The 16669-nt window shown below is 42.8% G+C and overlaps 1 protein-coding gene across 3 annotated transcripts in view; it reads left to right on the top strand.

Annotated features, from left to right (window-relative positions):
• The window catches only part of LOC121021282 (protocadherin alpha-C2), a 90112-nt gene extending 74634 nt beyond the window's left edge, over nucleotides 1–15478 (top strand). For 2 of the 3 annotated variants that reach the window (XM_040461549.1, XM_040461548.1), the window contains exon 4: nucleotides 12760–15478. In XM_040461549.1, the coding sequence (XP_040317483.1) occupies nucleotides 12760–13070 (311 nt within the window). In that variant the 3' untranslated portion in view covers nucleotides 13071–15478. The remainder of the gene's footprint in view (nucleotides 1–12759) is intronic. The other variant, XM_040461550.1, reaches the window with a different exon arrangement.
• The last annotated feature ends 1191 nt before the right edge of the window (nucleotides 15479–16669 follow it).

Genomic DNA, 16669 nt, shown 5'->3' with positions numbered 1-16669 from the left:
AACTCCTCTGCCATGAGATCATGACCTGAGCTGCAGTCGGACGCTTAACCGACTAAGCTGCCCAGGCACTCCCTCAAGTCTTTTCCAACTTCATCCATAGTGGGGTCCCACCGTGACTAAGGTGCATCCTTCCTGCCTGCTTCAGAGGGCTCTAGAGAATGGCTCCCTACCTAGCAACCAGTCCTAGGATGGAAAACTTCACAGCTAGACTTCTTTAATGATCCCTGGGAGTGGCAGAGCCAGATGGGAGGAGGGCCCCTGGAAAGGAGAGTTCCTGGAAGTACTGCATCCAGGAATAAATTGTTGGGGGGTAGGGTGGGCAGAGAGTCAGGTTCCTCAGAGGAACACTACATTGTAATAATACCAATCCTCTATTTCGGTTTCTGCGTGCCATGCATTGTTCTATGTGATTTATGAGCACTATGTCCTTTTAATGCTCACAGTTCCATTAGATGGATATTGTTATCTGTTTTACATATGAAAGAATGCAGGCTGAGAGGCCAAGCGACTTGCTCTAGGTTACACAACAAATAGGTGATAAAGCTGAGATTGCAGCTCAAATGTTTGTGTCCCCCAAACCTTCATTTTCAGCATTCTGCTAGCCCTAGGTTATAACAGCTTGTCTGAGGCTGGGGGCATTGTAAGAAGGCTCTAAGGGGGAAATTGCCCTCCCTGGACTCCAGCAACCAGGAATAAGGTACAGAAAACCATGCAGCTTGAGCCCTGCTAGGTTAGGGGGTCATGGAAAGAAATATTATTGATTTCTTTTTTTTTTTTTTGGCTTACTGCGGAGAGCTTGGAAGATTTGAAACCAGCCATTCCAGTTTCTGAATCTGTGTTCACAGCACATGATGTCTTTATACTCTTAACCTAGAAATGGTAGAGTTATTTTGGGCACAAAGCAAGAGCTGTGGCTTTAAAAATATGCCACTGTATTTATCTCTTCCGCTCCAAAATTACTGAAAATTAGCCCAGCTGTGGCCTGAGGCAACAAATAGCCACAAAATCTCCTTCCAGATCACGCAGCCACTGCCCCCCTCAACCCTGCAAGCAGGCGGTTCACCCAGGAGTGGCACTCTCTGGGGAGTGGATTCAGACCAGCCTGCCTGGCTTCATACTCCCATCATCCCCTCCCTGCCACTCTAGGGGTCAGACTGCTAGGCCTGTGAGTGAGCTCAACTCTGTCTCCTCCCTCATCCCCAAGGCTTCACAGAAATAAAATAATAATAACAAATCAATTATTGAGCTGGGGAGTCTGAGCCAAAAGAATTTTTCAGTTTTATTACCAAATCCCTGTGTGATTCAGGGCAAAAGACCTTGCTGTAATTAAGCCTTCAGTTCCTTACCTATAGAATGGAAAACTTTTTTTTTTTTTTTTTTTTCAAAGTAGGCTCCCTGTCCAGCACGGGGCTCAATGTGGGGCTTGAATCCACAACCCTGAGATCAAGACCTGAGCTGAGATCAAGAGTTAGACGCTCCACTGAGCCACCCAGGCACCCCGGAAATCCTTTTTTATAACAATTATTTTTTATAATTATTACTTATTATAGGGAATATATGTGTGTGTCTGTATATATATATATACATATAAATGCAAATGCAAAATGCTTCATAAAACGCTTGACCTTTAATAAGCAATTTATCAGTATTCCCTAAGTGACTGAATCTTCTGCTCCTCTGATCTTACTAACAAGTAAAATGTAATGAGTTTTTACTTTGTATCATGCACTGTTTTATATTCCATAAGGATAATTACATTTAATCCTGCAAAAACCCTATGAAGTGCTATTATCTCCTTTACACATGAAAACTGAGATATTAAATGATTTGCTAGACATCACATAATACATACGCTGTAGCCATATTTAAACCTACTATTCTGATTATAGAGCCTAAGGTCCTAACAGAGAACACGCAGTGTATTTTTACATTGTCTTGTTTCCTCGGAAAATTCTTTCCACTGACTTTTGAAGGCCTAGGAAGTAGTGGAGAAATGGTGGAAATGCTAGCCCAGGTGGTTGGAGCTTTCTCCCCCTCTCTCTGATCCTGAACAGGATTTGGGTTGCAGACGGCGGTTCTCCTGTGTTTTGTGGGCTGTAATTACTCCGATTAACATTGCCCAATTCATAAAGGCTGAGTGAGCGAAAGGAGGCGGAGCTTGTTCGGGCAGCCCACAGCCCCACAGATGGTAGGATGGGGGTGGGGTAGAGCTAGGGATGCTTTACAGCCAGGTCTTTCAGCAGGTTTGATGGCGGATGGTTTTTGCCTTTTGGTCAGACTGAGCGTGTATGATTCTACAATCTGCTAGGTTCTGCTAACACACACACACACACACACACACACACACACACACACACACGAGAGACAGATGAAATGGTTGCTTAAGACGGTGCAAACAAAATCAGAGCTGCTTGAGGCTGTAGTGGCAGGCTCCGGTGGGGAGAGGAGTCAAGGAAGGGGGAGAAGTGGGGTGTCCCTGCGCAGAAAGCCTGCATGTTTACCTGCAAACCCAGAATCTGCAGAACCTTCTGTGCTGTGACTTTTCCCTGGGCAGCCAGAAGTAGCAGCGGCAGCCCCAGCCAGAGAATGAGCAATCCAGGGGAGCTGTCTGGCTGGGCCGGAAATGGCTGTAATCATTTAATAGCTTTTGCTGGCTGCACTGACCTAGCGGAGTGGGCGGTAGGCAGGCTCCAGAGTGCTGTCTGGAAAGATAGCCCAGGCTTTAATCAAAATGATGGGTTTTCTGGAGGCTCTTTATTAACCTTAGGACTAAATCCCAAAGATGGCAACAAAGGGATGAATGGGGTGGTAAGGGGAGGGCTGAAACCTGCAGAATGGGCTGTGATTTTCCTGAGTTTGTCACTGCTGCATCCATGCCCCGCCCCCAGCCTCTGTTCTTTCAGCTGATTCTAGCTTAGGGGTTCCTGCCTGCACCTCTGTCTCTCAAATGGTGGCAAAACAAATCTACCAAAGTAATCGCTACATTTGTATAATGCTTCAGGGTTTTCAAAGGGCCTTCAGGTACAGCTCAGCATGTGGTGGAGTTTAAGACTGCCTAGGTTCCATCCAGTCCTAGGCTCTTCCACTAAGTAACTGGGAGATCATTGATCCTTAGTCTCTTCTTTTATAAAACAGACATACCTATAAAAGAGACATGGATATTGGCAATATTTACTTCGTCTGGTTCTTGTGAGGAGCAGAAATTATATTGCACACAGGTCTGCTTAGCCTGTGCCACGCACATAGGAAGAGTACAGAAAATGTTAAATACATCCAGAATCCTGTGGTGTAGACAGCAAGGTGATCATCTCCATTTTATGGATGAGAAAACTGTTTCAGAAGTACTTATGCAAATTGCCCAGAACTTTGTATTATGAATGATAGATGTCAGGGCAAACTCTCAAGTTCAGAAGAGAAAAAAGCAAGGTGAACAGAGGAAAAGAGAATTCGACCCCCCCAACCCCCCTCCCCCCAGCATACTCCAGCCTGTGACCCTCCAAGAGCTTTCCTCAAAGTACTGTCCTTGGTCAAAATGACTTGGTGTTATTCTGTTGGGGAAAATTAATGTAAATCAGAAAAATCTCTTCTGGCCTCACCTGACTGCCCAGAGCGGTTCAGAATAGGGTTGGGGGTGAGTTCACAAGGCTGGCATTTGCTGCACTCTGTTCAGGACCTTCCCCACTATGTGCTTTAGCAAACCCACTCATTCCCAGTCCCCGAGGCCAAACTCTGGCCACAGTTCCTTTATAAAACAGTAAAGTTGGATGTTGCCAAAAAAGACCCTGGGCAGTGCCTAAGAGAAGTGTCTAAGGTGACTTTATAGGATTAAATGAAGTGGCTAGCTACCTTCAGAGGGCAGGGGTTTTGTTGTTGCTGTTGTTGTTTTTTGTTTTTGTTTTTGGTGCAAAAAGGTGATTTTATTAAAGTATGGGGACAGGACCTGTGGGCAGAAAAAGCTGCCAGCAGTTTTTGGGTTTTTTTTTAAGTTTATTTATTTATTTTGAGAGAGAGAGAGAGAAAGTGTGAGTGGGGGAGGGGCAAAGAGAGAGAATCCCAGGCAGGTTCTGCGCTATCAGTACAGAACCCAAAGCCCAATTCGGGGCTTGAACTCACAAACCATTAGATCCTGTGGTGTAGACAGGAAGGTGATCATCGTGACTTGATCTGAAGTCAAATGCTTAACCAACTGAGCCACCCAGTTACCCCAGAGGGCAGCTTTTTAAGTTGGAGATCTTTATGCATTTTAAAAAATATGTATGTTCTGACTTTTTTTTTTTTAATTTTTTTTTTAACGTGTATTTATTTTTTTTGAGACAGAGAGAGACAGAGCATGAACGGGGTAGGGTCACAGAATCTGAAACAGGCTCCAGGCTCTGAGCTGTCAGCACAGAGCCCGACATGGGGCTCGAACTCACGGACCGTGAGATCATGACCTGAGCCGAAGTCGGCCGCTTAACCGACTGAGCCACCCAGGCGCCCCTGTTCTGACTTTTAAATGTATTCCTACCTGCGGTGGAGAAATCAGCCAATACCAAAAAAAGGGGAGGAGGCAAAACCATTTACTGTAATTATGATTATATTCTATTAAAGCTTTTATTTATTTATTTTTTGAATGTTTATTTATTTTTGAGAGAGAGACAGACAGAGCGTTAGTGGTGAAGGGGCAGAGAGAGAGGGAGACACAGAATCCAAAGCAGGCTCCAGGCCCCGAGCTGTCAGCACAGAGCCCAATGTGGGGCTTGAACTCACAAACTGAGATCATGACCTGAGCTGAAGTCAATCGTTTAACCCACTGAACCACCCAGGTGCCTCTTTGTTAAAGCTTTTAAATCCCATTGGCTTGTAATCTGAATGTCAGGGAAGGACTCTGCCTAAGGATCCAGACCCCCACCTGCTTGGTATATACCTGAAATCCCCTTTCTAGGCTCTGATAGAGTCTTAAAGTTTATTTATTTTTTATTTATTTTGAGAGCGAGAGATGCTGGGGGTTGGGGGATGGGCAGAGAGAATCCCAAGCAGGCTTCACACTGTCAGTGCAGAGTCCGATGCTGTGCTTGAACTCACCAACTGTGAGATCATGACCTGAGCCAAAATCGGGAGTTGGAAACTTGACTGAGCCACCCAGGTGCCCCTCCCCCCCATGGAGTCTTGACTTCATGTCAGTCTTGGCCTTGCCAGTGAGCTAGGTTCCCTAGGACCAGAGGGGAGGGACTTGTGGGAAGTCACAGGAGGGGGAAAAGGAAAAGAGGAAACATTCCCTGGATTGACTATTTGCTGGTACTGGCCCTGGTGTCTCTTCCTTTCTCATCTTCTTTAAAGGGGAGTATTTCCTTGATCCTGCCCCCAAAGTCACAGCATTTTATAGGTGAATATGGCCAAGGGGCTTTAGTGCTCTTGGTCAAGAGGGACTCAAGATTAGGAGGTCAGTAAGTGTTGTTCGTCAGATTCTGAAGCTCTTATTTCACCTGAATGAGCCCTCAGAGATGTTTGCTTACACATGAACCAGAACAGGTTAGTCACAATCGTCTGTAAGGGACTCTAGAAACCAGATTTCCTTCTGCTCTGCAGAAGCTGGATATGAGAGAGATGCACTGGAATGGATCTCTGATCGCTTCTTGGAGTTAAGGCTGAGTCAGACCAACCAAGACTCCCCGCAAAGGCAAAGGCCGAGAAGCTCAGTGACATGTAAAAGAAACTCATTAACTCTTAGCAGTCCTGCTGTGAGTGGCTCCCTTGTCCAACAGATCTAGCCTTTAATGTCCTTTAATTCTGCAAGATAAAGACATCTCTGAGCTCTGCATCTCCAGATGACAGTCCTGAGGCCTCATGCAGAGTCCTGGCTGTGGTTGGGAAAAATTTCCATCCTGGGCTATGTGAGAGACCCCAGAGTGGTATTGAAACCCAGTTTTCCTAGATGACAAATCCCGGTTTTTAAACACCTGCCTTGCTTTTGTCTCCATCTCTCAAGGACGGGGTCTGTATGTTAAAGGTAAACAGGCAGCTTCTGGCTGAGCTCAGTTGCAGATTTATCTCCGATGGCTAAAGAAATTCGTCTTAGTCTCAGAGAAAAAGCATCCATGGCCCCCGTGTCCACAGAGCAGTAAAGTTCACTCTGCCAGGGGAAGCATGTTGTAGGGAAAGAGATTTGGGGGAGAGATGAAAGTTCCTTGCTTCTTTTCCCTACTGCCTGCTGGTACTTGAGCTAAATTTGCAATATATTCTTAACCTGCCTTCCTAGCCCCAAGAGCTGTGCCATATATAGTTGCCCATATGTGGTTCAATTTATTGGGCTCTTACGTTGTGCTGGCGATCAGGCTTAGCACTTTACACACATCACTTCACTGTCTTTAGGGACAAGCAGCAGTGAGTGCAGTCAGTGGAGGGCTGTTGGATCTGTTGGAGGCCCTGCTGCTTCTCCTACCAGTCCTTGAATTCACCCCCAGCAAGTATTTATTTAAACCCCTGTTATGGGCCAGGAATTGTGCTAGACTCTGCTTAGGTAGTGGTGAACGAAGCAGATACCTTTTCTGCCTCTCTGGATGTTACAGTGACAGATGGAGGTGAAGGACATTGCTGCTTGGCCAGGAGGGTCATAGAACACCTCAGTGAGGGGGTTACATTTGAGCACAGACTTGAAGAATGAGGAGTCCTGCTAAGAATGGAGGGGAGATCATTCTAGGCAAAAGGAAACTGTGTGCTTACAGGCCTTGAGGCAAAAACAATCCCAAGAGGAGTCTGAGGACCCAAAAGAAGGCCTGTGTGGCCAGAGGATAGTGGTGAGAGGGAGTCTTGGAGATGAAATTGGAGAATAAAAAATATCAGATTATTGAAGGGCCTTATATACCATGTTAGGGAGTTTGATTTTTATTATTTTGTTAAGGCAGTAGAAAGCCTCTGAATAATTTTAAGCAGAGGAGTGATGTCATCTGCTTTCTATTTTTAAAGAATTTTACTGTATGTATGCTATATTTCAGTTTTTAAAAAAGGGAGAAAAACTTAAGGAGTAAAGATGACTCTGGCTCCTGGGTGGAGGGCTAGAGAGAAGCAAAAGTCAAAGCAGGCTGGACAAGGAAGAGCCTGTTGCTATAATTCACATTCAAGGTAATGGTGCCCTGAAAAAAAGGTAGTGACAGTCCATATGGAGAGAAAAGGACAAAGTCAAGGTATATTTAGGAGGCAGGAATGACAGATCTTGATATACGTTAAGTGGAGAATGGAGAATAGGGGGAAAAAATGGAAGTTTCTGGCTTGAGCATTAAGGTGAATGGAATGCCATTTATTGAGACTGGAGAGATTTAGAAAGGAATAGATGAGAGGAATCAAGAGTTCTTTCTGCTTGAGATGTCCCATGAGACTTTCAAGAATAGATATAGGATGGGCATTTGGAGACATGAGATTGGAGCACAGAGGGATACAGTCTCTAAATATAAATCTATATCTCATCAGCATATTTGGACGGTACATATACTGATGGACATGGCTGAGACCTCGAAAGGAGTGAAGAGAAAGAAGAAGGTACAGTGCCAAAAGAGGAGAATGGTTTGATAAGGAACTCATAAAAATAAGTGTCTCCCAAAGCGGCGGACAGATGCCCCTGAGAGGTTCACTACGGTGCAGACTAAAATGTGACCACTGGCTTTGGCAATAACGTGATTAGTGAGCTTGACATGAGCAGTGTTAGAGAAGTAGTGTCTAAGAATGCCAAATGAGAGGAGATAGGTAAGTGGCAGGTCGGGAGATGGAAATGGCAGATGTAGAGAATCTGAAACTGCAATCAAATGTAAATGGTTTATCTTGCAGAATTTTTCAGGATTCCACCCCAGGAGCAGTGTCAGATACGTGCATGCTACTGTGATGTCAAATGGTTTCAGTGTCGTGGCCGCTGGGATTACTTAACACAGAAAGACCCTTACTCTTCCTCTCTAGATCTGACCTCTACTCTTCTAGAAGTCATCCATATCCTTTATCATGTGTCTTCCAGCTAGATTCTTGGGGAGGTCTTGCATTGAAAACCCCTGTGGATACATCATAATTTCCCCCTACCCAGGGCAAATTTCATCTCTCCTCTGGAATCTCCTTTGACTTTCTCAAGTATAATTAGTAATTTTTTCCTCTGGAATCCCATAACACTTCTTGTGTACCTTGGTCATTGCATTTATCCAGTTGCCTTACAATTGCTTGAGTGTCTGTCTCAACTAGACTCTGAGCACACTGAGGGAGGGGGCTGGGTTTGGAAAGTAAGGTTGGCTCCCAGTGCTTTACCCAAACAGGACTATATTTACAACAGGATTCCATTCTTCTATACTAGGTAGCACCCCTCTATACCCACACATCTTTCCATCTCTTCTCTGCTTCATCCCATCACCCCTCAAGGTTATTGTGATACAATTAGGATCAAATAGTTGGTTCCACTAATTCATCTTTTGTTTTGGACAAAGTAGGTGTCAAAATACATTTGTAGCCAAAGTTTTCTGTAATCACACACTAATTTGCTGCTGCTTATGCTGCAGCTGCTGCTGCTTCCTTCCCCCCCCACCCAACCTCCTCCTTCTTCCTCCCCCTATCTCCCTGCCTCCCCCCGCCACCTTCTTCCATCATGGACCTCTGGTTTAGGTTTTTCGCCCATTACCCGAAGACAATTAAAGTATTTTGAGTATAATTGCAGACAAAGGTTCTGAAATCCTTTGGCGGTTCTTAGTTTGGGGGAGTCAGGGGACGGGGGTATTGTCCAGGTACCACAGAATCTACTTATGTCTACAGCTGCCTTTTATGTTACCATCATTATTGAGACCTCCATTTAAAAAATTCTAACAGAGGGGCGCCTGGGTGGCGCAGTCGGTTAAGCGTCCGGCTTCAGCCAGGTCACGATCTTGCGGTCTGTGAGTTTGAGCCCCGCGTCAGGCTCTGGGCTGATGGCTCGGAGCCTGGAGCCTGTTTCCGATTCTGTGTCTTCTTCTCTCTCTGCCCCTCCCCCGTTCATGCTCTGTCTCTCTCTGTCCCAAAAATAAATAAAAATGTTGAAAAAAAAATTTTTTTTAATTCTAACAGAGAACTCAGGAGACCCCAGAGGTCCTTAGAACTGGTTTGAGAAAACAGTAGTGTCTACCCAAAATGAGATTCAAGTATTTCAGTTTGTGATTACAATAACAAATGCCCAGGGCTTCTTTCATTGTAGAAAGACTACAAAAAGTTAATTAACAGCACTAATTGTTCCAGGGAATGCCCTGTTTACAATAGCTCTTACAACCTCAGGACTTTTGGTTCTTTGTTTCTTTTTATAAAAAAGATTCTCTTTAATAATATTTTTTTTTCTTTTTACTGAGGTATAGACATATAACATTATATTAGTTTCAGGTATACAATATAATGATTTGATAGTTGTATACATTATAAAATGATCACCACATTAAGTCTAATTGACATCTGTCACTATAATTACAAAAGAATTTTGTTTGTGTGTATGTATGTGTGATGAGAACTTACAGATCTCTCTTGGCAGCTTTCAAGTAAGCAGTATCATCACCCAGGTGATTAAGAGTCCGACTCTTGATCTCAGCTCAGGTCATAGTTTCAGGGTTGTGAGTTCAAGCCCTGCATTGGGCTCTGCACTCTCAGTGGGGAGCCTGCTTGGGATTTTCTCTCTCACTCTCTCTGTGCCTCCCCTGTTTGCGCATGCTCTCTCTCAAAATAAATAAATAAATAAGTTTAAAAAAAGAAAATAATTGGGGTGCCTGGGTGGCTCAGTCAGTTAAGCGTCCAGCTTTGGCTCAGGTCATCATCTCATGGTTTATGAGTTTGAGCCCCGCATCAGGCTCTACACTGTCGGCACAGAATTTTAAAAAAAGAAAGGAAGGAAGGAAGAAAGGGAGAAAGGAAGAAAAGAGATGCTTTTTTAAAAACAAACAAACAAACCCAGAAACAATCATCACCATGCTGTATGTTAACATCCCAGTGACTTACTTATTTATAACTGGAAGTTTGTACCTTCTGACCACCTTCACCCATTTCACACATACCTGTCCCCTTCTTGCCGCTGGCTACCACTAATTGGTTCTCTGTCTCTATGAGCTTGGCTTTTTGTTTTTGGTTTTGTTACTGTTGTTTTTTAGATTCCACACATAAGTGAGATCATACATTATTTGTCTTTCTCTTTCTGACTTATGTTGCTTAGAATAATGCCCTGAAATTTCATCCATGTTGTTGCAAACGGCAAGATTTCATTCTTCTTATGGCTGAATAATACTCCATTATATATATTGTCAAACATGAATAAAATCGCCAGTTATTTTACCAACAAAATGAGTTTATTAGGGAATAGCAGAGGAATGCAATTTGGACAAATTGTGGTAAACCACAGGCAAGTCCTAAGAGACTAAGGAAAGGTCACCTCTTACTAGGTTTTAGGAGGAAATTGGGGAGGGTTGTTTTGATCAAAATTCTTTGGAAAAGAACAAGAGTCTGAGATCCGTGGTGGTTTCTCTTTGGCTTCAGGTGGTGGTTATTGTGTTGTTGCTGGGGCAGGGAGAGATTGTCCTTTCTTTGTCTTACAAGCAGGTGATAAAAGTCCCGTGTGAAAAGTATCTTTGTGAAGATAAGAGCTACCTTCCTTCTTCTTGTTGGTAGTGTGGGCTTCCAGGAGTGGTATGTGTGCGAGAGATCCCCCTTCCAGGCTTCCTGACTCCATTATTTTTTTTTTAAAGTAAGCTCTACTTGCAACATAGAGCTTGAACTCACCACCTAGAGATCGAGAGAGTCACATGCTCATGGATTAAGTCAGCCAGGTGCCCATCCTGACTCCATTAAATGAGGTTTTCTTTACTCATTTTTACAATACATGCCACATTTTCTTTATCCATTCTTCCATCTGCGGACACCTAGGTTGTTTCCATATCTTGGCTATTGTAAATAACGTCACAGTGAACACAGGAGTGCACATATCTTTTCAAGTTAGTGTTTTCATTTTCTTTGGATCAATACCCAGAAGTACAATACCCAGAATTACTAGATTGTATGGTATTTCTATTTTTAATTTTTTGAGGAATCTCCATACTGTTTTCCATAGTGGCTGCACCAGTTTACATTCCCACCGACAGTGCTCACGGGTTGCCTGTTCTCCACGTCCTCGCCAGCACTTGTTATTTCTTGTCTTTTTGACGATAGCCATTCTGACAAGTGGGAAATGATATCTCACTGTGGTCTTGATTTGCCTCTCCCTGATGATTAGTGGTAACTGGGCAACTTTTCATGTACCTTTTGGCCATTTGTATGTCTTCTTTTTAAAAAAGCCTATTCAAATCTTCTGCCTGTTTTGAAAATCAGAGGGTATATTCTTTTGCTGTTGAGTTGAATGAATTCTTTATACATTTTGGATATTAACCACTTATCAGATATATGATTTACAAGGATTTTCTCCCATGCAGTAGGTTACCTTTTCATCTTGTTGATGGTTTAGTTTGTTGGGCAGCAGCTTTTTAGTTTGATGTAGTGTAGTTTGTTTATTTTGCTTTTATCGCTTTTGCTTTTGGTGTCAGATTCACAAAGACTCACGTCAAGGAGCTTACTGCCTATGATTTCTTTGAGGAGTTTTATGCTTTCAGGTCTTATGTTCAAGTCTTTAATCCATTTTGAGTTTTTTTCTGTGCGTGGTGTAAGACAGGGGTCCGGTTTCATTCTTTTGCACATAGACGTCCAGTTTTCCCAAAACCATTTCCTAAAGAGAATGTCCCCTCCCCACTGTATATTCTTGCCTCCTCTGTGGTAAATTAATTGACATATATGCATGGGTTTACGTCAGGGTCCTCTATTCTGTTTCAGTGATCTAAGTGTCTGTTTTTATGCCAATACTATACTGTTTTATGACTATAGCTTTGTAATATAGCTTGAAATCAGAAAGCATGATGTCTCCAGCTTTGTTCTTCCTTCTCAAGATTGCTTTGGCTGTTGGGGCGTCTGGGTGGCTCAGTCATTTGAGTGTCCGACTTCGGCTCAGGTCATGATCTCACCATTAGTGGGTTCATGCCCCACGTCAGGCTCTGTGCTGACAGCTCAGAGCCTGGAGCCTGCTTCGGATTCTGTGTCTCCCTCTCTCTCTCTCTGCCCCTCCCCCACTCATGCCCTCGCTCGCTCTCTCTCTCTCTCTCTCTCCCTCCCTCAAAAATGAATAAACATTACAAGAAATTTTTTTAAAGATTTCTTTGGCTATTTAGGGTCTTTTGTGGTTCTGTACAAATTTTAAGATTTTCTTTCTATGAAAAATACCATTGCAAATTTGGTAAGGATTGCATTGACTCTATAGTAATATTAATTCTTCCAACCCCTGAGCACAGAATATCTTCCCATTTATTTGTGTCATTTCTTCAGTTTTTTCCATAAACATGTTAGAGTTTAGAGTACAGGTCTTTCACCTCCTTGATTAAATTTATTCCTAGTTCTTTTATTGCCTGTTCTGCTTTAACCCAGTACATTTTCCATCCCATTCCCAGGCAAAATAATCACGACCACATTCTTTAGGAAATTCTGCACAAAGAACCAAAAATATGTCCCTAGAAAATTAGACTTCCAGACCCCTGATGAGAAAATCTGCCTTCCTGATTGTTTCCGAACACTGACCTTGCCCTCAGGCTCAAAGAAATAACCCCTGATTTCTTGGGGGGCGGGGGAGCCAGGGTTGTCTGTGCAGCTTCCCCTGTATTCTACCCACTAGCGTGACCTGGAAGGCGTGTGTTGACTCTCACTGACTTGGGATGTTTTGTCTTTCAGAACCAGAGGCAGGAGAAGTGTCCCCTCCAGTGGGTGCTGGTGTCAACAGCAACAGCTGGACCTTTAAATACGGACCAGGCAACCCCAAACAATCTGGTCCCGGTGAGTTGCCAGACAAATTCATTATCCCAGGATCTCCTGCAATCATCTCCATCCGGCAGGAGCCTACTAACAGCCAAATTGACAAAAGTGACTTCATAACCTTCGGCAAAAAGGAGGAGACCAAGAAAAAGAAGAAAAAGAAGAAGGGTAACAAGACCCAGGAAAAAAAAGAGAAAGGGAACAGCACGACTGACAACAGTGACCAGTGAGGTCATCTCATGGAAACAAGCCACTTAGCCAGTTTTTGTAATAATGGCAAATCTCTCCCATGTAGCAACTCCCCACTCCCTTCTCCTATCTCCATGAGCCCTCTCTTATAGACCTCAGAAATCTGCAGAAAGTTCCCTGTGTCTGTGTAGATCACATTTAAGAGGTTTTGTCTTAAAAGCTTTACTAAGTCTGGTGTTAACTCTTTCTCTCCACTCTGGCTTGTTTTCAGAACCTAAAAAGCAGACCCAAGTTTCCTTTCTCCTCCGCCGCAAAGGAGAAGCTTCCCAGCCCCGCCAGTGAGAGGTTGGACTCTCTGCCCTGTGCTCCGGGGATCCTGTCTTGATGACACTTGCAGGGCAGGCTCAAAGGTTTTGAGATTGAGCAGCTTGGGTGTCTGTGGCCACTGGGTTTGTGTGGTTACCGTGGGCGTGTGAGTGCCAGACATTGGCTGGGATGGGCCAGATGAGACTAGTTGGTGCAAGGAGGGCTGGGAAACAAAGGCAAAGAAACAGTGGGAGTTGCCAATCCAGGGGGAACGTGAACTAAAAGGGACCAGACTTTCTAAATCTTACAACTCAAGAGGCAGTGGCCACCCTCTCGCAGACAAAACCACCCCTGCCGACAAGGCTTTGGGCATCCTCAAGTCTGTTGGCTGTGTTGTCATTATCCCTAAAACCTGCATTACACCTACAAGCCAACAGTTCAGTGTTGAACGGGGCCAACCAGGGCACCAGAAGCAGATCTGATGTGTTTGCTGTGCGTCCTTGTGCTCACTTTATCAAAAATTCTTTTGCACACAATGTTTATGAAAAGGCTAGATCCTTTTCCAACACATATGCAAAAGCAGAAGCGAAAGAAAACCCCAACACCTCACTTTATGCTGTTTGTTGTTTGATAGATTTATTTAAAAAAGAGAAAATCTATGACTATAAATCTTTAAAGAGAAATATGATGAGTCCCCCCTCAACTCCTCAAAAGAGAATCCAGTCTACAGCCATTTAAATGATCATTGCTGCTACAGAAGTGCTTTAAGAGAATTGCCTGAAACATCTGTATTATACCGGCCACCTGCCAATCACAGCTTTACTCTTTCAGGTCACTCTGGGGCTGCCTCTTGCATGTATTAATTACTAAATAAAAGGATCTTTCTCTGTCTCTTTTCTAAGAAACAATTACGTGCACTTTGAATACACAGTACCTTCTCTAGCCAACTATATCAAGACCCCGAAATTGAAGAAAAATAATTGTTTTCTCATACACACAGTGAGCCGACTTTTCAATCCTCGAATTCTGTGATTTGTCTTGGTGTGCCAGCCCACACCTTCTCTTTGGTTTAGTTTTCCTTTTTTAGAACACTCTGAATTGCTAATCTTGCTGACACCTATGATGTTACCTGAAATCAATCTCCCATATGTATGCTGTATGCTATTATAAGACTCCTGAAATATACTTACTCCGTGCTTGTGTATGTGAATGTTAATGCAACTATACCTAGAGTGAACTTTAAGCTTTATTGTTGAATGTAATTCCATTATATTTCCTTTTGTACACCTGTGAAAAAGTGGAGTAGTGTTTTTTTAACCATTGTTAATCAGCTTTTGTGTATGAAAGACACAGTAAAATTTCTTTCTTAAATCAAGACACTGGTGATTCAAGGAATTTTATTTATGGTCAGCCAAGAGCTGTCTCTTGCCAAGACTCCCTCTGGCAAGGGAATAGATAGAGCTGTTTTTTTCTAGTAACAATTCTGGAATGAATACCGTGGTTATTCCCTGAGGGTATGCAAGCACAAAATTTACCAATCTGACCTCTCTGAAGTCACAGAATGCTTTGAAATTATAATGACATCTGGAATATCAGCTCATAGCGAAGAATAAAATTTACTGTCACCTTAAATAAGAAATTTTAATTTTGTTAAAATGTACGATTTAGAAGTTTAATTACATTATCTTTTAAACGTTATCATAAAAGGTAGGAGTCTGTTATTAAAACAAAAACATTAAATCTCAAAAAAAAAAAAAAAAAGCCTGTTCTGTCTGCTTTTAGCTTCATTCTCCCATGTTTTGAAGGGTGTGTAACTTCAGCTCTGCAGGATTGCATGGGGTAAAACTTGTTGCCAACACATGTGAACCATTGCTACATTGTAGGTTGTGATCATTTTGCCCCACTGAAACCCATGTATCTGACCTTACGTGCCTTTTGAATACTAGGAGAATCGGGCTAATTTATTAATGATGATAATTATGATGTATCTGTACAGCACTTTTTACATTTGCGAAGTGCTTTCCAGTCCATGTTAGTTACTAGTTATTACAGCTGTAAGGATAAAACACGCCATGTGGATTCATTTTTAATTGGTGCTATTGGTATTTTTTCTGTTATTGCTAATAAATGGAAAATGGTGGTATGAAAGAAATGGTGGTCATTTCTCAGTATAAGAGTAGGAGAAAATAGAACGCTGATTATCATTAGCTGTTATTTTTGAAGAAGTTTGCAGTATGACTCATCGCTCTCTGGCTATCTCCCTGGCTTTTGTGTTTATCACTAAGGCAAAACGCTCGATGGAATCAAGACTCAGACTCTACAGTATTACTAGAAAGGGCAGTCAGGAGGCTTCGGGGTCACTTCCCGATACACTGTTTCTGTCTTCTCTAGTAAGAATTGCAACAAACCAATTTTTTTATCCCTGGAGCCTTCCAGTCATCTTATTCATTCCGTGTTTAGCCTTTGCTCTTCTCTCCAGTTGGGCAAATAATGCCCCCAGGAAATAAAATTTTATGCATGCAGGGCACACGGTAGCCACTGTATGAAGTAGGTTCAGTTCACAGTCTATATTCCATAACAAATAGATCTTCCTTTTGTAGTTAAATTTTATGAGCAGTTATTCTCAACTGGGAGCAATTTTGCTTCTCAGGGTACGTTTGGCAACATCTGGAGACATTTTTGGTTTTGCTACTTGGGTGGAAGTTCTTCTGGCATCTAATGGGCAGAGGCCACAGATGCTGCTAAGCACCCTATAATGCACAAGACAGCCCCCCACAGCGAAGAGTTTTCCAGCCCCAAATGTCAATAGTACCAAGATTGAAAAATACTGAAACAGAATGAGCATATAATTTGTTGTTGAATCTATTTTTGAGATGGAAAGGGAACACCATTAGTAATTGGGATACAAGATTTAAGCTGGGCTTAAATCCCAGTTTGCCTTGTATGGTGACTCTACTTACAGAAAGAAAGAGACACTGACATTATGCTAGATCTTAACTAACTGGAATATAAATAAAAAGTTGGGAAAACAGAAAGAAAAGAGAAAGAAAGAAGTAGAGGAAAGAAAGAAAGGAGAAAGAAAAAGAAAGAAAGAGCAAGCAAGCCAGTACAGCTCTATAACTTGTTAGCTGGGGAACCCTGGGCAAACCACTATGTCTCTCAGTTTTTCAGCCTCTGTTTCATCATCTGTCAAATGGGAATAATTCTAGTACAGACCTTATAGATTTGTGGGGAAGATACAGCAAGATAACCTCAAAAAGGTTTTAGCACAGTTTCTGGTGCACTACTAGATAGTTGTTATTATTAATAATCCTTTTCTTCCATCTCCTCACCC

Source organism: Herpailurus yagouaroundi, unplaced genomic scaffold (assembly GCF_014898765.1).
Source record: "Herpailurus yagouaroundi ecotype Mexico unplaced genomic scaffold, PumYag 280, whole genome shotgun sequence".
In the NCBI taxonomy this organism is placed as follows: domain Eukaryota; kingdom Metazoa; phylum Chordata; class Mammalia; order Carnivora; family Felidae; genus Herpailurus; species Herpailurus yagouaroundi.
The sequence above is the reverse complement of the archived record's forward strand: the minus strand, read 5'-3'. Positions and strand labels throughout refer to the sequence as shown.